At 44.0% G+C, this 27,996-nt stretch overlaps 1 protein-coding gene across 3 annotated transcripts in view; it reads right to left on the bottom strand.

Annotated features, from left to right (window-relative positions):
* Positions 1-27,996, bottom strand: part of CADPS (calcium dependent secretion activator) — a 173,076-nt gene that overhangs the window by 68,164 nt on the left and 76,916 nt on the right. For all 3 annotated transcript variants that reach the window (XM_042823751.1, XM_042823752.1, XM_042823750.1), the window contains exons 8-12: positions 25,267-25,406; positions 22,996-23,062; positions 15,549-15,657; positions 14,792-15,004; positions 4,957-5,093 (exon numbers count right to left, since the gene is read on the bottom strand). In XM_042823751.1, the coding sequence (XP_042679685.1) occupies positions 4,957-5,093; positions 14,792-15,004; positions 15,549-15,657; positions 22,996-23,062; positions 25,267-25,406 (666 nt within the window). The remainder of the gene's footprint in view (positions 1-4,956; positions 5,094-14,791; positions 15,005-15,548; positions 15,658-22,995; positions 23,063-25,266; positions 25,407-27,996) is intronic.

Below are 27,996 nucleotides of genomic sequence, written 5' to 3'. Positions count from 1 at the left end.
AACCTAAGGCTACTTTAAGAAAAAAGGAAAGAGGTCACTCTTAAACAATACAGTCTGCATATCATCACCTATCACAGCATATATTCAATGCAACTGTTCACAAAAAGATATTACGCTACCATTAACAGGAAACGTCATTTAAAATGCTGAAAAGTGAGGCCAGTTCATGTCAGTGCCTAGCAAAAAAAAAAAAAAGAAAAAAAAGAAAAAAAAAAAGAAAGAGAAGATTCACACCTTTAAAGAGATGACAAAGATTAGATTATTTAAGCAACATTAAACAGTAATCTCATTCTGGGGAAGAGACTGCACATTTGGCCAGGAGTGAGAAGAGTGATCTTGGGGAGAACATGGAGGATTACAGTGAACAACGACTTCTCTTGCATTTGGCACGTAGGAACGTCCTGAAGATGGAGGAAGGCAGATCCACAGCATCAGAAAAGGACATTTTGCGTCGTTCTCATCGCGTACCCTTGGAGACGCGCTCAGTTCGCCCACCACCTGGCAGGCCAGCGCTCCTCAGCATTGCAGCAAGCACAGCTCTTCCAGTTTTCCTTGAGCATCCACAAACCTCCAACAATTGTTGCCCATCAGTCCTAAGGGCTTGGTGACACACGTCTGTGCTCCCGAGGAGGACTTTGTCCCATGAGAGGACTGCACAGCGCCCGGTGAATGTCCCGGGACAGCCAAAGCGTGCCTCTGCCTTCAGCGAAGGTGTTAGCAAGAACGAGAATATTCTTGTAGATTGCTTTTCAAAACGCTGCAAAACCGTCAATATTTACATGGAAATTTGGGTGCTAAACAATTGCTAAGACGCAGCTCTGGAATGCATCAAGCTGCAAAATCTTTCATCGTTTAATTGAAAAGTTCCTGCAGCGGGCGGGAGAGTAGTTGAGGCAGAGCACTGCCCCTATAGGCAACTTCTTTGCCACCCCATCTGTTACCCCAAATGCTACATCTTAGAAACAACACTGCTGTGAAAGATTAAAATATATTTTCTACCACTCAGATGACACCAAATCTTTTCTAGATGCCAAAATAGCTGCTTTGAAAAGAGTTGAAGAAATATCAATTAAGAGCTCAAAGACATAGAGAAGGATTTGCTCATCCTTATTGGGCCAACTCCAAAACAGATTGAGAAAAGAATTAAAATAATGAGGCGAAAATGATAGATATAGGGAGTAGCTACAATTCTGGGATCACTGGAAGTGCACATTTCAAAATGAAGATACAGAACAATGCAGATGGGACAGCACTCTGGAAGGCTATTTTTTGGGAGGGGTATATTTGCTTTCACTGCTTTTTACTGATATTTTTGTTTGCTTTTTGGTTAAAGGCTTTGTGCTTGATTCTGGATGTCTTTATGTTGCCTGCTTGTTACATCCTTGGACCATCTCCTCACCTTGCCTTTTTTCTTTTAAGTCTTTGGTAATTAGGTACGGGAAAAATATAGAAATACCATAACTGCTCTGAAATAAGTGTGTGGATTTGGTTACCAGGGTAGAAATGCAGTTTAAATTGCTACATTCACCCAATATATAGGAAGGACTCGATCCTTCCTACAGGGTGAAATCTTAGCACCACTGACATCAATGGGACGGATGGCACTAATTTCCCTGGAGCTGGGTATCAAATCCATAGTTTGGGGTGAAGGAAGCTCGACCTGCTGTGTTCCACACTGCTCCCCTGCAGCAGAGCCTGAGAAGTGCTAGGACTGAGACAGGAGAGATGGGGCAAATCCTCAAGATTGCTCCCCTGGTGCAACACAGGGAAGCCTGAGCAGAAGCTCATAAATTCAGTAATGAGCCTCAAATCTTGAATCTCATGAGAGCACACAAGAAGCCATGGGAGAATCCAGACCAAGGAAGACCAGAAGGTTTCCCTTCGTATGGCAGAGATATGAAATAAAAAACAAAACAAAACAAAACAAGAACTGAACGGAGGAACAAAGGGGCAGCAAGTGCTGCTCCTCACAGCCTCAGAAAGAAAATGATCTAAGGTCTGATGAAAGGCTGTATTCAGATAAACTCCCCACATCTTCAAGCAGATCCTGGCTGTTGATGAAGATTCGCCTGGCACAACCAACTGTCACCCCACCAGTCTGGCAAACACAACTGGTAGTGACACACTGGATATTTCACCCAGCATGGCTAGGTGTAGCTCAGTTTGGTCTCCCAGATGTCTTCAGCGGCACTGAGAAAGGCAAGTGGGCACTGGAAGAAGGCTGTAGAGCATACGGAGCTCAATGACTGTGACTGAGAAGCTGAATGGCATTGAGATCATGCCATGCATCCCTGGCACCACTGGGGCACTGGGGAGTGCAGCAGGAGCTTCTGAGCTGGGCCTGTCAGGTTTGGTGAAACACTGGAAAATTTTCAAAATGGTGGAGTGCAGTTTCTGTGAAAATCAGGAATTTTGAGGGAAAATTTTCACTTGTCAGCACTTGCATTTTCTCATTTACCATGGAGAAAAAAAATGGATAATTTCATTTTGGAGGCTTGCTTTATGGGCCTTTTCACTCGACCCCTTTACACATTATCGCTACTAGGCTGGCCATTCTGGAAGATCACATCTTGCTATAAGCTGGGTGTTTTGATGTGAATTCCACGAATCCTGACACAACTGCTGCAGCAGGGATCCAGCTGCACGAGCTGAATGCTGGTAGTAGGTTGGGAAGTCTTTGGAAGAGTAGAAAGGCAGGCTCAGAAATAGCCTAAGCATCCATGAAGATAGGAATGAAGTTCCACGCTGTGTGGGGTTGATATAAGGCCGGAAGAGTTACATACTCTTTTCCTATCAGAAAGTCCAGGAAGAGCTGTGAAAGCAATTGTGCATTCAGCTTGTGGTCGATGGGCAAGAGCCTCAGTAAGCAATGCCGACAACGCTCTTCCCCTTTCCCAGCACAGTGCTCTCTGCCAGCAAACATCACTTCTGCCATAGCTGAGATTAGTCAGACAGCCTGTTTGTTTTCATAGGGATGCCTGGCTCAGCCAGTGAGTGGGCTCGCATTAACATTGTTTAACCTGGTTCCATGGAAGGGAGGCAAAGCTGAGCTATTCTCTGTGTCAGGGTAAGCCACTGTGTTTGGGCAAGTCTTCCATGGTACCTCCAAGTTGGCATTGGAAAAATAAGACGTAGGACAAGGCAAAACTCTTTGGGACTTGCACATGAACATCCTGTAGGAAGAACAATTGCTCAGCAGCACACAGAGCAGACAGAGCAGGCTTACCAAAGGCTCACAGCTCCTATAGGCAAGCCAGCACAATGGGATCATCAACTTCCCACAAACACCTCAAGAGCAATGAAAGCTCCAAGCGGTTGAACTCAAATTTTGAGGCCAGACTGATTCAACTTCACAATCAGGACAAAATCATATTAAAATAAAGAAGCATGTGAAATCCAAGTGTAGGTGAACGCAGCCCATTATTCTCTTCTTCACAACATTGAGTAACGGGTGATTTGAAAGAAGATCATTAATTGGTGATGCTCTACTCTGAAGAGGCACAAGTCTTGGTGCTGAAGGGGACGCCATCACTCCAGCAGCTTCTACCAAGAGACCTAAACATCTCAATAACAAGCAGATGTACGGCTGGTGGGTGTCTTGAAGAGAAACATTATTAATAATTTTCAGCGATGGCCTTGTGACTATCCTTCAGCCATGAATTTAATTAAAAGGCTGCAGATTCTTCACTGGGCCCGAGGCTGCACAGAGACAAACCAGCTGCAAGCCAACCTGTCAGACATGCATGGATGGGGATGGTCTTCCTAGAGCCATGCGTGAGGAGCAGAAGCTGCATGCCAAACCTACTGCCTGTTGTAGCAAAGGCCTTGATGGAGCTGGTGAGAAACCCGCTGCAGGTCAGACAGTTCTCCCACCAAGCCTACTCACACCACTTGGGAAACTGGAGCCTTTCCCCAACCCATCCTTACCTCAGGGGACGTCCACAACTGCACCTCCTAGCCCTGCCTATCATTAGGAGGGTGATACTCAGCTGTGTTCCCAGTTTGTTGCTTTTAAAAGAATGCCATTCAACAGTGCCATATCCATGGACTGCACAGCTGGCAAAAGATGGAGACTGTCAGAGTGGTTCTTTTGCAGGAGAAGCCAGCAATGAGACCCCAGTGTGGAGACTTGTGTGCAGCATGAGGAGGGCAGCACCTTCACACCTTTCAGGACAGGTCCTGCATCTCAGGCCTCATCTGCACCCTCTAGAGATGCTTCATCCTGTTGTTCTCTCAAAAACTAAGAGCCTTTTTACTCCCACTCATCAGATCACTAGAAATTCATTGTTCAGGTTGTACTGCTGAAAGTTATTCGTCATTTAAACTCTCAGTAAGAGCCACCAAGCACTGCACCCAGCCAAAGATAACAAACAGTCATGGAGCATCTCTGTGCCACTGCTATACAGGCAATGTTATACAGCAGTGGCCTGCGAGCTGCAATCTTTACTAATGGAACAAACATAATGGGCATGCAACTACATGAGCAAGGGCTGACTGCAGGATCCATCTAGTCCCACCTGTTACCTGCTTGGGATCCCTGCTCATACCGAGACACAGAGCTGGGCAACAGTTATTCCTGGTGTGACTCCATTGACATGGGAGGTGGTACCAGACCGTCATCCTTCCCCTGTTCTTTCATCCATAACACTTGGAAGGCAGTGTGGGAGGCTGCAAAACACTGCTTCTGCTTTCTACTGCACATCCCCACACAGGAGTCTTTGCAGGAAGAAACATTTTAAACATTGCAAACAGAAATAATAAAGACAGTGCTACTGGAGAAGAACAGCAGTCAGTTCACTGGAGGTAGCCTCTCAAAAGAAAATACCTCTGGCCCAAATTCAAACCTGGTGCAAACAGAAGTGAATCTTCCAGCAATGGGGGATTAGCCCCCAGTTGCACTAGCTTTGATTTTGCTGGTTGGTTTTTATATCACTAGAGACCAAAGAATATACTTGCCAGACAAGAATAGGAATCATTAAGTCTGTGGTCCAAAGTGAGGCGCTGAACCATCTCAAAGAGTGAAGCGTGGTCAAAGTTACAGGGATTGGAAGAGATAAATTCATCCATGCCATGCTTTTGAGCTCTATCTGCATCTGTTCATTTATACATATAGAGAAAGACACCATTTAGAGAGATATAACATATTTTAGTTGACAAAAACAACAGAAAAATACACAGTATGAAGCATGAAAGCTAAATATCTCCTCTTCCCTACATTGCCATTAACTTTTCTCTTTGCAGGCTACACAGTACACTCTTCACCTCCCATTGTCAACTTGCATCATTTATGGACAATATTATTGCACTGTCAATGGCTCATTATAGTGCATTTATTCTGTACTTAAAAACAGAACACAAACCCAATAACTTACTCTGTATCTTACAATAGGCTATGAATTAACAGAGTTTTGGCTCAGATAAGTAAATTAGCTCCTATTTAGTTGCGGTTAATTATAATAGATTCTGCCATTCTAGTGAAGTTATAGCTGTAGCATTTTTCTCTACATTTACTAGGTTTTCTAGGTATCAAACCAGTTACGTTGCTCTTTATTCAAATGCCAACGTTTGTCTCCCCATGGCAATTTTTTGCTAATGGCAACGTTAAATGCTACCTCAAAGAAATAAAAAGATGCTCTTTTAAACACTGCTAATAAGTTAAATTGATGTGTAGTTTGTTAGCACTGAGAAAGTAACCTGATAGTGTGCTGGAGCTGCCAGTCATCCTGACAGGGACAGAATTCCCTCTGCTCGGATCCCGAGCTGCCATTTTTTGGGTGAATTAACAGTCTCACCATACTCACACTTCTCTGCTTCGGTGACGTTTATGGGCACTAACTCCTAGCGGCTAATTAATTAAACTCAACGTAGTTAACTCAAAGTACACTGGTTGAAATGAAGCCACTGATCCAGCCTGGGTGCGGCCAGCCGGGACCCTGCTGGGAGCAGTCTTTGTTCCACCACTGACCGGGGAATTAAAAGACACCTTTCACTCGGTTTTGTCTGTGCTCAGCTTCCTACTATATGGGTTCTTGCCAAATCCTCGACAAATAGAACGGGATTTAAATCCTTCCCCTGTTTATAGCCTCCTAAGGGAACTGGGTGGCCTTGAAACAATGTGGCTGAAAGGACACAAAAATGCAGTTTTCCGCAGTAGTACTGTAAGGTAACTGTATTTGTTTCAAAACAGAATTGCTCTTTACCAGAAGAAACAAAAATCCTTAGTTAAAAAGAAAAAAAAAATAAATTAAAAGGAGCTTTAAATGATAATGAGATAGTATTTTTTATGTATGTTTTATTTAACTATTTATATTAATCTGTGAAGGATGGCATGCATTCCTAACTGCCTCGCTCATGTCTGTGCTCTCAGATATTGCTGATCATTGGAAGCAATCTTTGCATTTTCTGTATAGTCTGTCGTTAGCTATATACAAACCATATAAATAACATCACCCACTGGAAAGAAATCAGACAAATTAAAACATGTAACATTTCAATTAGCTGCTAGCAATACTTAATTCAGCAGTAGCTGGCAGTTTTCCTCACTAAAACCCTGCTGAATAAATGCTGATTTCAATTGCATCCTCCCTCTCCCCTATTTTTTTTTTTACAGCCAGTTCCATGCTTTTTCTGGTCCATTCCTCTATTCCATCCCATGCACTGAATCCTGCCTGCCTCCCCTTTGCCTCTCCCTGCTCCCAAGCCTCCTCTCTGCCTCCTGGCAGCTCTGTGCATTCAGTGCAGAGGAAGCAGCACTGAGGTGGCAGCACCAGGGCTGGGCTCTGAGGACAGGGACGATCTCCTCAGCCAGAGCATCACCGCCATGGAAAAGCCAGTCTCCAGCTTTCTGCCCCATCATCTGTCCCTTTGGGCCAAGATCCATCTGACAGAGCTCACTCCCGAAGAGTTCCCCCCGTGCTGGTTTTGACCTATCTCTAGAGCCCACAGAATGCTCTAGCAGATATCATCAGACTATTTTTAATGGATTGTTGCTCTCCCGGTTCCTCGGAGTTGACTGCAAGCTGACAAATTGGCTGGAGGCCTTAATTTGCCAGCTTCACTCAGAGATTTTATTACTTTTCAATTAGGAGCCCTGATACACTGTCAATCCTCTTGCTCTGCAAGCAAGGCTCTGAGATTTGAGTAAATCAGCTGGAAATGTGAAGAGTCCCATAGCCCTTTAGCTGGTGAACTTTCCTGAGCAGAGGTGTGAGAAAGCATGTTGGAAATTCATTTTTTTACTCCAAACTAATCAAGTTTCTACCACTTTGTGTTCTCTGAGCAATTTCTTGGCTATTGCTGAGCACTGGCATGGCACTTGAATGGCTCATGACCATCCATGCTCAAGGGCAATTGTACCTGTGTTTATCAATTCTCCTTGTGCACAATACTGCATTGGGCACCTGCTGGACACCATTCCCCCAAATCTCCCTAGCTCAGAACAACCACTGGAGAAGGAGGAACTGAGCATGGCACTGTATGAGCTTGCATGACCAAGATGCACTTCAAGGAAGTATGAGCATGAGTTGTGCTCGCTCGGTGATTCAAAGCATGGTTCTCTGACATGGAAAGGAAGATGAGCAGCTCTCCATGCATCAGCCCAGTGCTGCAGGTCCCTCACCCCAAGTCCCCAGGTGCTGGGCTGGATGTGCACCAACCACGGGGCTGCAGCAGGTGTGGTGGAACAGGAGATGTCTGGAGGATGGTCAGACATACATGGAGTTCATTAAAATGCCACGTCTGTACTGCTCTAGAGGCTTAAAAGTCTTAAGAATAGGACTTAAGCAGGTTTCAACAGGACCAGGAGCAGGTTTCAAAGGACAACCATACTTTAAACTCAGCTTCCTTTAACTATTAGAAAATAAATGTGCAATCTGCAACTTTCATTTTGATTTCTCCAAGGGACTAAATTTAAAATGAAATTTAGGAATCAAACTTTACCAAAAGCATTAAATCCCTAGAAAACACAAAAAGGAGGGATCTAAATATATTGTTCCTCCACTACACAGAGCTGAACTGTCGACATCTGCCTATAAAGTTATACATATAGTCCACCCTTGTTCAAAATGCCTTGCAGAGTTTAAATGAGATTTTTAACAAAATGGGAATGGCTAATATTTGTACCCAAACTGTACAGCTAATTTGTAAGTGCTTTAAATTAATTGTTTCACTCAAATACGGCTGCTTTTTTGACCCTACTCTGTTATTCCAATCAAAAAAGAAAGGAGAAACCAAAGAAAGAAAGTTATACGATGCTCCAGTAACTTACAATCCCTTTCCAAGGTGCTGTGCCAAGCTAGCTGGTGCTCCTTTGTTCAGCTCCCAGACAAAATGCTGCTGCAGGCCCACAGAAGTTATCTTACATATTTAGACAAGCTGCACACAAGTGCAGCTGAAAGGTGTTTGATGGTGGTCTCAGAGGGGAGGCTGCGAGGAGAGGTAAATTGGCAGCACAGCCTCACAGACCTTTCTTCTTCCAAACTACAGACCCCAGCTTTTGTGTTACACTTGGGAGCTTACATTATTGTCTCCTCTTAACTACTGCCTTTTTCATTTTGCCCATCTTTATCCAGTTTGCATCTTACACCGAGTCCATTAACTAGCCCTCCGCCAAACACACACTCTGAGCAAGCGTTTGAAATCAGAGCCGCCGGGATTTGCCAGCGCTGGGAACACAAAGATTTGAACAACAGCAGTAATGAAAAACAAAGGACTGTCCCACCATTTTGCTCTGCGAGGGCTCTCTTCCTCTTTATCTAAATGTTGCTTAAAAAGGAAGAGACAAAACAGTTAAATCTCTCACTCCTGGCTTTTTCTTTTTCTATATATGTATCTCACTGCCCTCTGCATTTCTTTGGCTGCAGTGATAATTTTGGCAGATTTTGCTCTGAGAGCAGTGAAGTTAATAACGGGGGACAAGCTCCATAAAAGAATTCTTGTTATAAAAGGCTGCAGGTAGCCATTTTATTGTAAGAATTTTTTACTTGGGATTTCTTTCTTTTCATTAATGAATGACTTCCAGTACCAAAGGCAACTTAAAAATCCAGTAAATTTAAAACACGTTTGTTGGTTAAAAAAAAAGACAAAAAACAAAACAAAACAACAACCAAAGAACTGTAAATTAAAAGGTGACTTTGTATCTTACTCATCTGGAAAATGTGTGCTTGTCATATCTGCTTGACATTACAAGAATGAAGATGTGGTTTGGACAGTAACAAACAATGACACTAGTCAACCTCATCAGGAGACATGAAATAAAGGAATGACAATGATTGATGGCAGCTATTCATTTACAGATACGTCTGGAAAAGTCTTCACTGGCACAGTCGGGCAAGTGGGAGAAGTTCTCTGGGCTCGGGGGCTCAAGAGTAAAGAGGTGCTCCTATGAGCTGCCAGAGCATGGGCTGCAACTTGGGATGGACGTGAGCGGAGCAAAGGGTTTCCTTAGCCATTATCGGTGTTCTGGGGGAAAGCCCACACGCTGGGCTTAAAAACACCCGGGTGCTGGTGAGGAGGCAGCTGCTGGCAGCCAGGCCACGACTTACCCATCCCCTCTCAGCAGCACCACAGCACGGCCACTCCCAAAGAGCTCTCGCATGCCGCGCTGCCTGCAGCCTCCCTGAGCTCGCCTCCTCCTCTCATCTTATCCTGTCTTACAAGATAGCCTGGTGTTTAATCGGCTGTTTAGTCTTCTGTTTTATGGCATCTTGCTGCAAACAAATTCTCTCCTGCTTGAGTTACGATTTTAAGAAACACTTAAGAATGCTCCTGTAAATCACCATACGCACTGTGCGCTGAATTGAAACCTACATTACCTGCTGCTTGGTAGTTAAGTGAATGGGAATTTGTACTATGCACTGACATAACTCCTTGTGCACTAAGTTAAGGATGCGTTTTTAGAAGAGCTATTTATAATACAAAACAATGCTTCACAGCGTTTTTATAACTATTTAAAAATATTTTGAATTGGATGACTGTGGAACCCTGTGAATTTATATTTTATCAGTTAGAGCCTCATGCTTCTTAAAGCATGTAAAAGTGATTTACAGGTTATTTTTAAATTCATGCAAGTTACGTGAGAACTGAATTAACATTTTGATTCTGCATTCCTACAATGAAGCATCTGCAAGTTGACAATACAGAAGACACAGCAGCGTTCCCATGATATGTCTATCTATCTAACAAAAATAAAGCAATTAAAGCACAAAACTAATAAAATAATCTAATAGGATAGCAATGCATTGTAGTGCAAATACATGTAATGTTGCCAGACCCAAGTTCATTCATTCATTCACTCTTTCTTTCTTTCTTTCAAAGTGGCAAAAATCTGTATTTCCGTCAAATCGAACTTTTAGCAATAAAGTCTGGTAAGAATCCTCTTTGGAAATCCAAACATTTAGAAAAGAAAAAAGAAAGAAAAAAGAAAGTGTCTGCTGAGAAGGAATTCTGCCTGCTACCCAGGGGGATAGTTAACACACACGCACATACTCACACACAGAAAAGAAGAAGAAAAAGAAACAAAAGGAGAAAGGAGAAAAAAAGGAGTCTTGCTGGATGGCCAGGAGGGATGACACCGCCTGTTCCTTCTCATAATTGCATTCAGATACTCTGGATACATATTTGCCAGCTCTCATGACCCACTGATGCTATTCCCTCCTAAGGAAAGCAGGCACTCACCAGGTATTAGAGAAGTAAGCTTTTGGCACCAGTAGAAGATTTGTACAGTGCGTACTCAAGCCTGAACAAAGATTAAGGAGAAGCTCTTTTACAGCACAACTTCGTGCTTTTATCTTTTCCAGAGCAGGCGTTAAAGTCGGAAAAGGTAACGACTGAGGACAAATTAACAATTCCCCTGGCTTATCCTTCAGCAATGGTTGGGTGGCTGAGACCCCCACTAACATATTTGGTTACGATAATTTAGGGGATGCAGCAGCCCCTCTGCGTCTGACACATTTAAGTCAGAGCGGGTTGGGGTCCTTGCCAAAATAATCCCCCGTCGTGTTGGCGTGGAACTACCAAACCTGGAGGATCGGGCTCGTGCGTGGAGGTGGAGGGGTGGGTTTTGGCTTCTTGGAGTCCTGCACCTCGTCTAGAGCTCGCCGGGCTCCTGCCCTACCTTTCTAGGCTCTGAGCAGTCCGTGGTTAGCCCCGCATGCTGGTGCGCTGCACCAAGCTCGGCATCGGAACGGAAAGAAAGGATATTGTCAGAGTGCAAAATGATCTGTTTTCAGGCAGTAAGCAGTCAACTAGATGTAGATTCCATGAAACAAAAGAAGGTATTATTTACAGTTTTATTGTGATGTTAATTAATATTTACATCTTGGAATGAAAAATAGAGATGTTAATGATTGGCTTTACTAAGAGGATCACTTGATGCCAATGTGAAAGCCAGGGAGAGAAGGCAATTATGCAAACATCACATGCATCCTAATTTCAGTATGGAAATTTACATTTCAAACCTAAATTCAGGAAAATAACATGGAAAGTTTGTACTACAAAATCTAAACATGAGAAAGATTTAAGAGAAAAAAAAAGCACATTGCATACGTCAGATAATCTAGTCTGATTATCTGAGCTGTGCTAGCTACAGGGAAGCACTTACCCTTGAGTCCAGCTAGAAGTTAGCAGGGTAAGAAGGAACAAACCAGAATAACATAAAGACTAGCAACAAGGCTCAGGAAAGCAGACAGGAGCCCTAACCTAGCAGCTAAATATTTGGGTTCAAGCAAAGAACGAAAAAGAAACTTAAAAGAAAACCAAACCAACCAAAAAAAACAACACTTACAGCTGAAAATTTCTTATGAAGCTCAACAAACCTAGCTACGGATCATGGGGGAACAAATCATTACAAATTCTCAAAACAACCAACTCTTTGCATATGGCGTGATTAACAGTCATTAAATATAAACAGACATTAGAAATGAAATATAAGCACAAGTGATATGTAAGACAATTACTGACCAATCTTTCATGTTGAAAAGAAAAAGGGTCTGAAAAAAAATGAACGCTGAGCATGTTTGGGAATTTTGTTCAATGCATCACTAACACAGAATGAACAAAGATTGGTGCTTTCAGACAAGTGACCACTTTTATGAAGCTTAAATATTACCAAAAGGTATAATATGTATTGGCAGCATTATTGACTACAATACTGTGCATGATTTCAACATTAAACAAGAACAGTTTTGTTTTCTTTCTTTTGTAATGCAACTACTGGAGAAAAGCACAGCTTTGCGGTAATGGATTTTTTCTTTTAAATTATAGCAAAATAAAAAAAAGCAAAACTTTTCACTCTAAAGGGCATTGTTCACCCACATAAAAGAGACTGTAGAGTCATACAAAAATTAATGAATAGCAGGATCTATTTTTTCAGTACTTAAAATGCAAATAAAATTTATTCCACCCTTGTTTGGAGCTGTCTGTTTGCTTCCAAGTCAAGTTCTGCTCTCGAATGGTGGATGAGAATTTAAGCAGTGCTCTAAGTTTATATTAACTCACTGAAATGAGGTGGGAACCAAACGAATTCACTATTGCTCCCAAGTTTTCCCAACAGCAAAATGTGTTCCTTCCAGGTTTCTGCTTAACAGACAGCTCCAGCACAGGAGCAGAGGGCTGGATTTTCTCTGCATGTGCATGCATGTGCGTGTGCCATTTTGGACTGCTACAACATGAACGCTACAACAACAGTTACTCATCAAACTGCTTAACATTTACTTCTTTGCAAATCCTTCATTTACCATAGCCTTAATAAACACAAAAACATGACAGGTATAAAGATAAACGTACAAGAATAAAATGTCTCGCAAAAGTCCTTACCTTTCTGCAGGCCAAAAAATAAAAAACAAACCAAAAGCAACCGATAACAAACCAAGACCCTTTTAAAAATGCAGTACTTGATACGACTGAATTTAAAGACTGAAGGAGCTGAGGTATGTATCTGTGCATTTCAGACTCATGTAAGCCATCGTGTATGGTATGCATGACTCACTTCTGCCTCTCATTATTAAACTGCTGCACCCATTGACAATTCAAACGAGCACTGCTGCATACAAACATTAAAATACGAAAACTGAGCAGATCTTGCTCTTGAGATGAAAGGCTTCTATAGCATGCTTCCTTCCTCCTCCTGAAAGACGGAGACCCTATGCACAAAAAGGTTTGAAAGGGATCCAGGTCCAAAGCGGGAGGAGGAAGGAACACTGAGGAGCAAAGGAACGATGTGCCCAGCCCAGAGGATGCTGAAGAAGCAAGTTATCACTGCAGCGAGGAGCTGACCAGCTTCCATGCCTTGGCACAATGCAACACAACACAGCATGGGAGAGCCTGAATGATCTGGGTTTGGAGCTGGCACAAGTGAGAGAAGCTGAGGTCAGATCCTGCAGGCCCCGGGTGAGATCTCCCAGGAAACCAAGCAGGGTTTGGCTTCCCTCATATGACTGTGAATGGAGACAACGTACCCAAAGGCTAATGGCCCTGAGTGTCTCCTCTTCTACCCCAAGAACTTGCGGACTAAACGTTCTGGGTAGAAGTAGATACAACCCAATTGTAGGAGGCCAACTCCCACCTCCCATCTCAGCGTTCTGAGAGGTTTTCTTCCTTCTCAATCCCAACCCTTCAAACCTTTTGCCCCCCAAAATCATTTACATGAATGGGCTGAACAGGATGAGGGGCACTGAGATGAAAATACTGCCTATGTTTACCAAGCTGCATCATGCTACATTCTCATTCACAGCAGCAGCAATGCAAGACAGCAGGGAGTCCAAAATATGCAGGCACATGGAGGGGACACACACAAGAAAAGGCAAGCAGCTGTTTTCTGCTGTAAAACGAATCACTGAGATGTTTATCTTGCGCTACTGTTCTTTATAAATACTGACATGAAGCTAAAATGATATAAGAGATGCCCAAATTAGTAAGCAATGGGTAGATTTTCTGAGTTGCTTATAATGATGTATTCAAAATCTGAAAAGCCTTACAATTTTAACTGCTAAAATCTGGTGTAATTGGGTGAATTTGCTAATATTTACTACTTTTCCTTATTTTACTCATACTCGGTTTTGCTGAAATGAGCAAGAAGTGCTGCATGTTACATAACAAAGGGATTCGAGGCACACTACTGAGAAACCCTCCAGAAAAATCAGTGAGGAGGGATTTGTCTGGTTTATAGTCAAATGTAATTTAGAAGACAAAAGAAATTGCTCTAAATTTCAAATTAACTGAATTGGGTATAACGGCACAGGACACACTGCACAGCCACAACTTAAAAGATGATTGCTTTAAATTCACATCTAACTGGCCTGCAAAGCAACCTGTTAAAAATACCATATGCTTTCCTACAGTTGAATATTCAACAGGAGACCTCTTTTTGTGTGTGCATTTCATACTTGCAAGATTTGCACCTGTAGTTCTGAGCACGTGATACATTTGACAGACAGCTAATGGCACTAATGAATTGCTCTGATCTGGGTCTGCAGTTTATTGTGTGGGGGTAAGACGGGTGTGTGCAGAAAGCAAGCTGGGTTGCAGGCTCTCAGATCCCAGTCTCTTCTCCATCAAGTATTGCACTTTCAAATACTCATTAACAATTTCCCCAGGGAATTTGGTTTCTCGGGCTTGGTTGTGTTAAGCAGACAGATTAAGTGGTTCTGGACCCACTGATGTAAAAAGCAGCTTAATGATAATGAAAAAGATTTGTTTTGGAGTCAGAAACATGTGTGTGAATATTGATTTACATCAGTGCAGAAAAATCTTTCCGTCAAAGACTTCTGCTGTCTAGGAGAACTTATTTACTTACAAAATTGAGAGATCGGGGCGTCTAGCTGGGGAACGTTTCCTCCTTTAGCATTTAGCTTTTGCACTTGGGTAGGTGGCACAGGTTTGTGAGACTGGCCGGTGGCTCGGTACATGGCTTGGACCCACAGGATGCGGTCCTGCTCATCGTCACTTGCAAAAATCACCGTGTCCCCTTCCTTCACAGCGTTGAAGAATGCTCTGCCACCTTCCAAACCTGGCAGGAGAAAAAGGCAGCCTTTGAAAATGGCAACAGACATCTGAAGACTTTGAGGCTGATGACGGCCTCCCCCTGGCCACCCCCAGTCCTGATGCACTGGGTGCCCCCAGCAAAGCCAGTGCTCTGCCTGCACAAGAATTGCTTTGCTGGATGCTTGCTTCTATCCCTGCCCTGATTCAGTGGCCCATCTTCCCATCTCCCCACCACCAGAATAAGCCTGGAAGCAAGGTCTTGACCACAAACCTACAGTGTCTTTCGCCATCTGCTCTGAGGGACATTTATCCACAGCATGATGACGGTTAAGCATCTAATTCACTTAGGCTCCCTAGAAAAGACGAGCCTCCCTCTCCTCTTGTGCACCTCCGCTGAACTCCTTCCCATCTATTTATAGTAAAGTCATGCATAGCTAATGATCAGCCTAAACACAAACATATTTACGACGATGCTGATCACAGTTTGGCTGCAAGCAGGGGGAAAGCATCCCAGCCAGGGGCTGTTAGGCATCACAAGCACCTGCAGCAGAGGGAGGCTGGTGCCATACCTGGCTGCGGGTCGGTGTAGTCCACAGTGTATCCGTCGAGCTGCAGCAGCTCTTGAGGCTCGGCTTTTTTCTCCCGGTAGCTGCACATAGCAAATGTATATTGACTAACCTGAAGAAAATCACAAAGTTAAGATGGCATCAGGTGATCACGACAAGGAATCCAAATTGTGCATTTATATTTATGACTGGGGTGTCAGGGGATCATTTCTCAAGAGGCTGAACTTCTAACACACATTCTCAGAGCACTCTCCTAACATAGCCTCATTCTCCATGCCGGTACACACAGTGGTTTGATTTCCTCCCAGTGAGGAAGAACCACGCGTTAGAAAGCTCTATCACTCATCCCCAGACAAGTGCAAGAGTGACACCCTGTCACAAACAATGTGAGCTAAATTGCTAGGTGCCAGTCATATTAAAGCAATCTTAAGATCCCACTGATCTCGGCAGTTGTTGTCATCAGTGCTGTAAATGGCAGCTCTCACTCCTCTGAGGTACCATCTGCATGACACGATACATTCAATGTCAAGCTCTTGACGGAAGCCGACTCAGCTGCGGGGCTCGGAAGGCTCTCCCATCGCCGCTGGGGGGCCATCAGCCCGCATCAAGGCCCCGCGCGTGCTCCCCGCACCACGATCTGGATGGGCAGTGAGAAGCCCGGCCAGAGAGGAGAGGATTCTCTGTGCTCCAGGCTAAGAACTCACGGGGAAATTTACTGTCAAATGATTTCAAATGACTTTGGTAAGGTTGTGTCACATCCTGGACACTTTACGTAATTTTATTAGTGTGGACGTTTTCTTGACCTCTGGAGGAAACTTTGACTTCTGAGGGATCTTTCAAACTCTGGTGGGTGGCAACAGATCATGCTCGTCATTTCTGGGAAGTTAGGAGAGATCCTGAAAGATGGGTTCCACGTGAGTGGCTGCACTCTCTGCATCACCCGAGCAGCTGGGGGACTTTGCCTGTTAACTGTTCTATTACAAATCTACAAACAGCATATATTTCTGTGGCACATTTCACTAATAAATGCCATTTATTTAAGGGACCCGGCTGAGCATCCCCAGCCAGCGCTCGGTGTCTTGCTGCCCTCTGCGGGCTCTGCTAGCTGCCAGCCTGCCTGCACCGTGCCTTCCTCCAGGAACAGCTCCAGCATCCACCTAAGAATAAACCCTATCATTAACACATTTGTGGGAGGAAGGCTGAAAGTGATGCTTTAAGCATCTTGCGACTTCCTTAAAGCTACCAGCTCCGAGGAAAGATTGACAAGTAACAGACCAATAGCAGGAGCACAGCAGCGCATATTATATGCTATGAACTTTGGATGCATACCGTCGTACCGGCAACACGAAAATCAAAAAGATTAACACGAAGAAATCTAAAAATAACCCGCTGCCCCTCTGCACAATATTCAGACGACTCCTGCAGCGTTCATTCAGTTAGAATAACAGTGTATTGCTGCCATCTCCTGGACAAATTCCTGAATGCGCTTTATTCACAGTACGATCCTGGGGATTTCACCCAAACGGCAAGGATTTGATTCCTCTGCCTCAGACAGCCTGAACTTCAGGGACTGTGCGATGACAATTTCAATTCCTGAAATGAGTCACTGCTAATCTACGCTGACATGACTGAAAACACTGAAACAAATCATGCTTCCCTTTTGTCCCGTAGGCTCTAAGCAACAGGTAAAACTCATTCAGTAGTTAAGAATTTCTTCTGTTCTGACACTGAATTTGAGGTCTGAATGTTAAATTTTTCCTCACATTCAAATAATTCACTTCACCTTTGGCTCCAGCATATATTGTTAATCTCTATCAATAAAGCAACTGTACCAACACAACCATAACAAATGGAAACATATAGGCACTTCAAAGCTTATACTTCTCTCATTAAAAGCTACAGGAGAGAGATTATAGAACCATAGAATGGCTTAGGTTGAATGGGACCTTAAATATCATCAGACTCCAATGCATGCTGTGGGCAGATGTGGTCAAAAGATTTGGTGGAGCCATTCTGGGAGAAGAGCAATGCAAACTGTTCTCCTGTTTGTTTCCACATGATTTCCTTAGAAGCTGCTCGACAAGATTATTACAAGAGATCTCTTAGAGAAACCTACAGGTCACTCTACAACATGCAACCAGCCAGGACTGTTACTAATGTCCCCTGGAAAAGGAGCCAATGGTGCCATACAGAGTGCCTGCACAAACAAAACTCCAGCCAGCACCTTGTGTTCAAGATGTGATATGCCAATTTACTGCTTGGGGTCAGAAACAAGCTGTTCTCTGGCCACCAGCAAGATGTGGTTCCTTCCATTTATGAGTAGTGGTAAAGAAAAATCTTACAAAATGAGATTCTGGAAAGCTTGCTATGACACTGTCATGTTTCACTGCTGAACAGCGCTGCAGGGTCAAGTGGAGATTGCAGTTAGCCTCTCATCAGTCCTCTAAAATACAGAGCCTGCCATCTGCAGAAGCTCCGAAGTGGCCAGACCAGAGAAACAGTTAGTAGCAGAAATTAATCTTTCAGCCTGCTGAGTTCACACTGAACCATAGCTGAGTATGAGAGCGAGCGAGCAGATGGGATGGGCGAGATGAATGGCTTGAGTAATTGAAAAAAGCATGGATAGAGAGGAAGCTGAAGGAAGACTGAGGGAAAATCTCTGCCCAGTGAGGGACAAAGTCTCAAAGCAACTGGGATTTGATCCAGGGACCAGATGAGGGCCAGGAAAGGAGCAGCTAAGGAAGCTGAACTGAGTGAAGCTCAAAGAAGAGAAATAATCCAAGGCTGTTCTGGCTGGTTCCTTATAAAAAAGTAGTTTAGAGAATAATTTGAGACAGAAGAACAGAAGGAACAGAATGGGGGAAAGAAAGAGAAAGGTAAAGAAATTGAGAGAAGAGGAAAGAGACAGTGGGAGACAAATGCCAAAGTTCACTATTCCCAGGCTGCTAAATTAGATCTGACTTTCTTGGCACTTGACCATATTCTGTCACCAGCTATGCAATCCGAGTGATTAATAAATATAGTAGGTATGTATTAACCAGTACTGACTTTATCCTTGTTTTTCCACCAAATACTCCTGCTCTAGCCAGCAATGCTTGCCTGAGAATCCAGCTCAAACCCATTAATTGTTGTCCCTTGCACTCTGAGCACAACACAGCTCAGTCATCCGTTTCCCTCTTTCCCAGTGTTGACATAACACTGCCCCACTTGGGTTAAATTCTTAAACGGACCTTTCCTGGATTAACAGCATGCATTTTGTCCCAAGGGAGAGAAACTGTGCTAAGATACTGCCAGTTGTAATACAGCTTTCTACTTTGATGGGAGACTCTTGTCCTCTGGTTGCAGCTGTATGTTGCCTCCCGAGCCCTTTACTGACACAAATGAGCAGAGGAAATGATCTAGCTTAAAGAAACAAATGTGAAAACAACAGTTTTCACATCTCAGCACGTCCATTCATCCCTAAACAATTGCACATAGCAGTTGTCCTAGCTTCTCCCTCCAAGCACGTGTGTTTTCTTCGGGCAGGTCTGCCTCATGGGATGCCATGCCCACACCACCAGCTCGCCCATGTACAGGCATCCAGGTGCAAGCAGACACGTAGCTCCTTAACCAGCAGCTTCCAAATGCTTTCTGTCAACCACCAGCACTTAAGGGTTTCTCAGTGTTCACTGCCTATGCCCAGTTCCCAGTGAGGAACATGATTTAGCACGGTTGCAGGGACCAGCTGTAGGTCATTCTCTTTCATTTGAGGACCACAGGCTAGGACTGCAGTGTCGTACACCGCGGTGTTGTGGAATTATTTCCTAGTTCAGTTGGTTATGCAGATTTACTGAACGCTTTGTTTAATTTCAACCCAAGTTAGCTGAGTTTTGCTAAAAGCAGGAGCTGTCACCATTACTCTAAGTTATAATGAGTGCGGGGAGTCTGTCACTAGAACAATAGATCCAGGCGTAGACACTGCAACTGGTTTTAATCTGCAGAGAGTTGATCCGCATCCAACAATGTTCTGCAAACACCATGAGACACAATCAGACAAAATCTGCTCCCAGCTACTCAGCAGACATGTCATCCAGGTACCATGGAGTGTTACTTCCCATATGCTGCCAGCACACAGAAATGGGGTTATGACAAGAGGAAAACAGATTCAGTTTGAAATCTCAATGTAATTAATTCGCTTGCCCTTAAGAATCATTAGAGGAGATTTCCTATCACAGAACTGGCAAAGCCCACCAAAACCAGCAGCAGTGTTATTGCCAATGGAGCACATCAGACCACGTAGAGAATTAATGAAAGCTCTGTCAGCTACCAAAAATCCCAGCTTTTGCGTGATCAAGGGTCCAACTGACAAACTGGCTGAAATTTGTATGCTGTGCTCAGTTAGCTGATATAGCAACTTATGAAACACAACATCTGTGCTGGATAGACATTTTCTTTCCCAACCAGTCGCAGAGAACGTTGCCCTAAATCATCCCATTGCTTTCTCTTACCACTGCCATTGGCATGACTGCTGCCTTTACGAAGCATTTTCCTCACTTGCGAAGCTGCGGACCATTTCCATCTAAGCTCAGGGCCATATTCTGCCATCACTTTCACACTGCATATCTCAGGATTTAAAATTAGGCAAGTAACGAGTCTCTGCCATGTAATTTACATCTAATCAGTATTCTGCTCTTCTGCTGCTCATCTCAAAGGGTGTCTACGGGAAGGGTGGGCAGTGTGCGAGAGGACTGCGATTCATTTGGAAGAGAAAACTCTCCCGTGTTACACAGGTGCCTGCAGTAGAAACGCACCTGAGCTCCCCAGGCAGCACCACATTGCCCACCCTCACCTAGAGGGGAATGAGGACTGCCCAGCAGTGCATGTGCTGGAGGGGTGAGGCCCAGCTACAGAAGCAGCACAAAGGAGCTGCTCTCACCCACTGCACCCAAACAAACCATCTCCTGCACAGCTTCCACACAGAAGGTGCGAGGGATTATTCCGCCCAAATTACAAGAGAGTTACTGCTCCTTTTCCCTTCTTTGCAGAGCTTACAGGAGCCAAGTATCAGTGGGAACACTCCCTGTAGAGCTCCTTTTTCTCCATACATGTGCAAAGCCTCCGTTCATACTGGTGAGGCATAGCTGACAGGAAAGAGCCAAACTGCCATCAACACCTTCCTCCACAGTGCTGCCTATGCAGCTTGGCACCTTTGTGCCTTGTTTAGATGAGGATGAGGAGTCTGAGTATTTATTACCATGAATTTCTTAACCTCTGGTACCAGACACGACTGCAAAGCACTGAAGGAACTGGGGCTGAGCCAGCTGCCTCCATCTGAATCAGGGAAAGAGAGGACGTGGGAGTGGGGGGAAGAGGTTACTCTGCAAGAGAGGGGAGAGGTCTGGCAGAAGATGTTACAAGTAAGGGACAGAGACGAAGGATGAGAAAGGAAATATTTATTCATCCACACTTAACAGCCCTGACCTGTAGGCAGCGCCACATGCTGACCTCACTGCAATATCCCAAAGAGATTTCATGCTTTGGATTCCAGCTCTTGGCACTGGTGCCAACAGGAGCCTGGTGCGGCTGACTGAGCCCCTAAAACACAGCCTGATCCTTGTCCATTCTTCCTGCAGCCAGGCCAGCTCACTGTCCTGCTGGGGCTACTCCCTGTCTGTGCTCAGCAGAGTTCAGAGCATTCTGGACATCAACACCTTTACTGCCAATCCCTGCTCGTATCAGCACCCATCCTTTGCATTGCATGAAAAGCAAATGACAAACATACGGACAGCAAAGTATTTTTATTCCATCTTTATTGCCTGCTGACATGTTCAATATGCTCAAACTACATCTGAGGGACTGCATAGAGAGTGTTTCTTGTTTATATTTGATGTACGGCAGAACACTTTACATTGCACCAAATGTTGAGCAAACGGTAACGTAACAGAGGAGCTGCAGCGGCAGCTGGAATATCTGAGGTGGGCTACAGAGACTCTCTGGGGGCAAAAGTCTGCTCATCTTATTCAAATGAACTGCTTTTCTGGCCAAATTCTACTTGCATATGCCAACTGACGAATACAGACCTAGTAACAGAAGAAAACATGGAATAACTGAGCGCTTCAGTTCCTCTGCAAGCTGAGAAATATATAGCAACTGAAGATGAGAGAAAGAACTGCAACCCCACAGAAAGGCCAGATGAAGGCTCCTAAGAGAAACATGGGGATTAGCGGCCACCCCTGCAGAGCCTCACACACAGAAGTACTGACAAACTTTGATATGGGAGAAGCTATTTTAGGAAAGAGGAATAGTCCTGTTATACACGGACGCTCTCTGAAAAAGGATCCCATCTTGGAGAACTCCTGCTCACAAGGAAAATGCTGCAGAAATGAGCTTCCTCTCAAGGACGAGCTGCTTTACAGGTGATCACACATTGCCACGGCACTTTCAATTTCAGCACAGAACACAGAGAAGAAAATGCACACAGAAAAGCAATCTCTGAGCCCCTGCATAAAAACAGGCTCAGTGTGCAGCATTCCTCAAAGGTTTTTCCTTAATCATGGCCTCTTCTACCTCTTTGGGACCCTCATCCAGTGTGGGATCCCCTTCCACCTGGCTGGTCCCTGCATGAAGGGTCTATTTGCAAATGAGATGTTGCTGAGAATAGTTTACAAATGCCCTAAACTCATCGTTTTTAACCTAAATCTAAATATGCTGCTTGGACAGGCAACCATCTAATTTTTTTTTTATTTCTCATAGTCGGAGACAGCACAGCCTGGGGAGGAGAGAGGGAGAAATGGATCCCAATGTGCTCTCTGGCAGTGTTGATCAGGCTAGGGTGAAGATGCAGCCACCCAGACCAGGGCCCACCTCTCTGGGTTCAGTGCTTTCAGCTGCCATCAGGAAGGTAAGGGAAGATCTAACACATCAAGTACTGACCAGATCCTCTTAGCTCGTCTAAAGACAACTTCCATCTGTTTACTTGAAATTATTAACCAATAACATACAGGTCTACTGAAACTGGGATGGCAGAAAGTAGAAAAGAAAAGCAAAGAAGAATGAGCAATGATTTTGAAGATTAGATAAACATCAGGACTGAAATACTGACTCTGATGCAGCCAACGATAAAACTTCTATAGATTTCAAGAGCCTTAAACTTGACCTGGAGGCTGAAAAGGGAGCACTTGCACTCAGGTACCTCCAGCCAACGCTGAGCTTCCTTCCCATCTCACTGAATTCCTCCCTAAAACTGTTACTCCATTTCATCAAGCATTCAGTTGCATCACAGAACTCCTAGCTAGTGATTTGCCACAGGGCCGTCCTTGAGACGATGTCCGCAGTTGAAAGAAAAAAGACCCAGGACTTAACAAAGAACCTATGCAGAACCACAGTTTTGCAGCAGCTACACAGCACAGTAAAAGACCAGAACAAGTACTTTATGTTGTAATTTAAAGTCACTTATAGGTAAATCTCTTACCTGCACCAGAACAAAGAATCGTTTCTTCCATCTCTTCCAAACATTTTTACCAATGGCCCATAAATATCTAGGAGAAAAGAATAAGTGAATTCAGTACACAAATGACAAGCTGTTGTTTACAGTATCTTTTCTTCACAGCTAGAAACCAAAGTTAATGCAGAAGAAGGAGTAATTACAAGACTCTCAAGTTTGGCAGCATTACTGAATGTGATTATTTCTAGCCTGAACGAATAACCTGTAAAGAAAGAGACACAAAAAGCTCCCAGAGTCTCGATGTTACACAGTATTATTCCTTTCTTCCTTCTTGTTTTTTACAGCTTCAGAATCCAGAAGCCCTTTAATGCCAATGAATAGCTGCTATGTGGTCAGATGGGTGAATACATTTGCAGTGGCAGAATTAAGAGAAAGAAACCCTGAGTGTTGCTTTAAGCCTTCACAAAACCATTTGGCTGAGGGGAAGTGTCAACGAGAGGGCACCTTACTGCATCAAAGGCAGCGCCAGGGACCCCACCATACACGGGACTGACTGAACCAGGTCACTTTGCTGAACAGCTGAAGATGAATTCCTTGAAATTGCTTGGCTATGAGCAAACTGAATAATTTCTAAGAAGGAGTGAATTTACTGCGTTCCACAAAGGAAGAATTAACTTTTAAAATTAATGTCAAAATTAGCATTTAATCTCCGTGATGAAGCAGCTGCTGTGACACTGTAATACAAACACTGGCAAAAATAGCAGCAGCACCAGACTAGGAGTGATTACAAAGACATTGTTCAGCACTAATATGTTTTACGTATCGTTATAATTACTTTGGTTCTGGCTCCATAAATAGAAAACAGTTCCTTTTCGGTTATGCTGGTGGCTTTTTATACTAGAAGAGATTCAAAGTATGTACATGGTGAATGTCTAAGCCACAAAATTCCATGTATTGTGCTCATGTGGGCACTGAGTGGGCTTTGAGCTCGAGAACAGGGAAATAATTGTCTTAGTGGCTGCTGCAACTAAAACTAGCAGAAAGACAACCTCGGTTATAGTAGCAAGCTAATATTACAAATCACATTGTTTCCTGCACCATCTTGTATGTTAAATGTTAGTTGTAAAGAGCACGAGAAAAGCCAGGACTTCTCAGCCCTGCTGCCATCAGATCTGACCAAGGAAACAAGCATGACAGGAGAACTGTTCTTTTTTTTGCTTTTGGTGCTGTGTTCACACTGGAAAAATTAAGCTTCACATCTGGCTATTGGCTCTGATCTCATTAACAGAGAAGACAGGAGGATGAGGAAAAGAAATTAAAAGAAAGATGCGTGATTTAATCCATCTAATGGATTGAGCCTAACAAAACATTAAGAAAACAAAAATGAAGCAAAGTTACTTTTATAGCCCAAAAATGATACTGGATAAAGAGTTAATCAAAGCAGTGATTTTCCTGGATAATTTCTACTTTTTATCACATCCTCAGCTCTTAAGAGCAAAGAGAGGAAAGCCTTGACAATGACATTAGCTAGATCTTTCCAAAGATGATCTAATTCGTAATTGCACTACCAGTGAAAAGTGTGTCTCAGTGTTTGCTTCTGGGCACCAAGGAAAGATGGGAATAACTCCCTTTTGGCCAGCTCAGGTCAAGTTACAGTGCACAGGAATTACATAATGTTGAACTAAAAAAATTCCTACAGCATCACAACCTCTTCTGTCCCTGTATGGGACATGTGGAAGCCTGGGGAGGAAGATGGGGGATCCCCTTGGCCCCAAATCCTCTGATACCGATGCACAGAGGGGAGAGATTCCCCTTTTAACACCCCACTTTGTCAGTCCTACTTACATTCTCTTGCCTCCCTCCAGGCAACCGCTGTTTAGCTGTACTGTGCATCTCTGTGTAAATAATGATGATCACATTGGAGTCTATTTCAAGCAGAAGGTGCACTGTTTTTTAGGTTGTGAGAAGTCAACACGGGGAAACACAGAATAACTTAGGAAACTTTTACAACCTACCATTGTTAGGCAGTTCACTTCTTATTTCCTTAAAGGAAGGAAGCAATCTAGCAATTTCCTAAGGAATAACATTTAAAATTTAAATTGTTTGGCTGATATGTATTAAGAATGCATACCTATGCTAAGAATATGGAAAGTGCCTCACAAATGACCAAACTAATGCCATTACATTTCTTTTGATCTCCTGTGAACCTGAGAAGAAGATTCACTTTCAGAATCTCAAGAAAGAGAGATTTTTTTAATGCTCATGCAAAACAAATGGAGTTCAGCCAAGGACACTTACCCAGAGTGCTTCATGTTTTGGGGCTTGTCCATTCGTACAGCAAGCTTGATCTTCAGGTCTTGATCTGGGCAATTTTTGGAAACTGTCATTTTGTGCCACTCTGACTGCTTTGGGCTGTTGGGAGTGGGATGCAGAACAACCTGCAAGCATCAAAAGCAACAACATTAAAAACTGTTCTCAATGTGAGTTCCACAACAGCAGAGCAGAAGAGCTCTGAAAGGCAGTCTGGAAATTTCTATTCCCATTAATGAGACTACTCTTTGTTGTTTTAATTTTTAACATGCAGCTTATGACTTTGAGATTAGTTAATATATTCTCTGAGTCCTCAGTGTGCCCCTGTTTATAGGGTTGGGCAGAACAGAACTGCATTTATCGGTTCCCATCTTGCAGCTGCTTAAGGAAAGTGGACAGTAAACAAGCTTGCAGCTATGCAGACAAATCACTCTAGAAGTGATGATGGGCTGATGTGATCAGCAAACCACCAATAAGTTTTGCTGACGTTGCTTGCTGCAGACCTCCACTTTCAAAGCCATACAACTTTGCAAGCCTCTAACGTTCCTGATGTTTCCATGTGAGGTCCACCACAGAACATTATACCTAAAATGGTTTATCAATCACTACCATCAGACTGATGAAGTTGCTCTGTTATTTTGCTTCCTGGCAAGACTACCTGCAGTAGAAAACCTTGTAGACAGGTCAGTGAGTCTGACTGCGCTACAACAACAGATCAAATGTGCAGCACATATCATGACAGCAGTGGCTGCAGCACTTTCTGCTTTCATTTCATGCAGAGAGGAAATGATGGGGTAATCTCCAGCTGGGGCAAATCAGTGCAACACCAGGGATTTGAGTGGAGCTGTGCAGATGAATACCAGTGGCAATGCTCGGCTAATCAAAGAAACTGAAAGGCTCCAAGTAATGCCTTCTGTTCATAGCTGTGCTTTTCCACTCATTCATCATCCCATGAAGCACAGCATCTCACTCTGTCAGCAAGCCACAGAATATTCTTCAAGAACTAAAGAGCAGTCACAGTTTTCTCCTCATACTTCCATGTGTCCTCTAAAGTGGCTCAACCCTGTGACTGTAAAATGTCTATCTGCAAAGTGAATGGAAGCACAGCAGAGCTATAGCTGTCTTCACATTGGAATGATGCCCTCTCTGATGCTCTCTGCCTCCTACACCCCTTCCTCTTCCAACAATTTCTCTTTCAAAGGTGACTTTGCTGGATGCAAATTCATTACAGTCTCCAGTATACTGCAGTGAGATGAATCTCCTCTAAATCCATTAACATTTATGCAAGCACAGTCCTTTACAAATGGCAGCATTCACTCTCGTTATTTGCTATGCTTCCATCACTCATTACTCACTCGTGCTTTGTCGGGTTCCTGCCAAACTCCAGGCAAACTATACTCATATTCCAGAGATACCCACCTTTACTGCTGAGCCAACAAAGCAGGCTTTTTCCTCCCACTAAAATACACCTCATGCTATTAGCCTCTGATAATTGAGTTTAAAATTATTTCTGTCTTCCAAAGCCTAAGGTTAACATCAGTAGATTTTGAAGTTCACTCTTTTTCATAAACATTATTTCACACCTCCTTTACTGAATTACATTCATGCTTTCTCTGGCAAGAATCCATTATTAGTCACCTAGATTAACTGAGCAACATCAGTTTCTTCTAATTTACCCCTCTTGGAAAAAATACCCGTGTTTCAGCAAAACCTGAAGAAAAGCAGTGAGTCCTGCACACGGGTGTTAGAAACATGGATGGGCCCAAGCCCTGTGCATGACCCAATACCAAGGCCTTGCATTAACCTGCACATCCCCACAAGGCAGGAGAGCCACTCGGGGTGTTTGCTATACTCTCTGCTTTGATTTCTAACTCTTTTTCATCAAAAGGAGCATAAATGTTGTGCAGTGTTGTTGCAATTCATGGCTCTTCCCCTCCTCACAGTGGATGAAGCCTTGGCTGAGGTCTGCAGGCACTTTGCCACTGGCTTCAATAGGGCCAGGATGGATTCCCATGGCTTCAGCTGCCCATCCAGCAGCTCGGGGCTTGGGAGCTCTTTCCAGCTCTCCCTCGACACAAGCAGCGCAGTGAGGAGCGCCGGCTGGCTGCCAGCTCAACGCTTGCAATAGAAAGTGAGCATTGTGCTGGCCTGGCAGAGCACAAAGCCTCTTCTCAAAGGGCGGCTGAGCATGGGTGTTTTTGTGTATAAAACTGCTCCACGGAGACTTTGCTTCCCTTCTCTCTTCGCAGACAGGTTCATGCCCATTCAAACAGCTAAATCAGAGGCTTAGCACGCTCCCGGTTTCATTATTCTGTTAAAAAGAAATCCTGACGTGGCCCGATGGGACACGCGTCATCTCGGCCGCTGCAGGCACCGCGCGTCCCTTTGAAGTTCAGCCGGCTCAAAGCGCCGGTGGCCTCCGGCCACAGGAAATCGCCCCGTGCCTGCTGCTGCTGGCCCACATTCTTGGGATTTCAGGAGCTCCCCGGGGGCAATGGCTTCCAGCCGGATCAGGATTCACGTGCGTTGGCACGGCCAGTTCTTCCGTACCTCGGGGCAACGGGGCCGTGCAGGGGCCTGACATATTTCCCACAACAAGGCGCAGGGCTAATTGCTTCCCGAGAGCAGCAAAGTCAGCGCTGCTCATGGCTGCCAGTGGAAACAAGGCCTACAAAGGAAGCGGGTCTGCAGCGAGCGTAACCACGCTGGGGAAAAAAA

This window comes from Centrocercus urophasianus, unplaced genomic scaffold (genome assembly GCF_019232065.1).
Source record: "Centrocercus urophasianus isolate 14NV4802_14NV808 unplaced genomic scaffold, USGS_Curo_1.0 seq_22, whole genome shotgun sequence".
Classification (NCBI taxonomy): Eukaryota; Metazoa; Chordata; class Aves; order Galliformes; family Phasianidae; genus Centrocercus; species Centrocercus urophasianus.
This window is presented reverse-complemented; position numbering and strand designations above follow the sequence as displayed.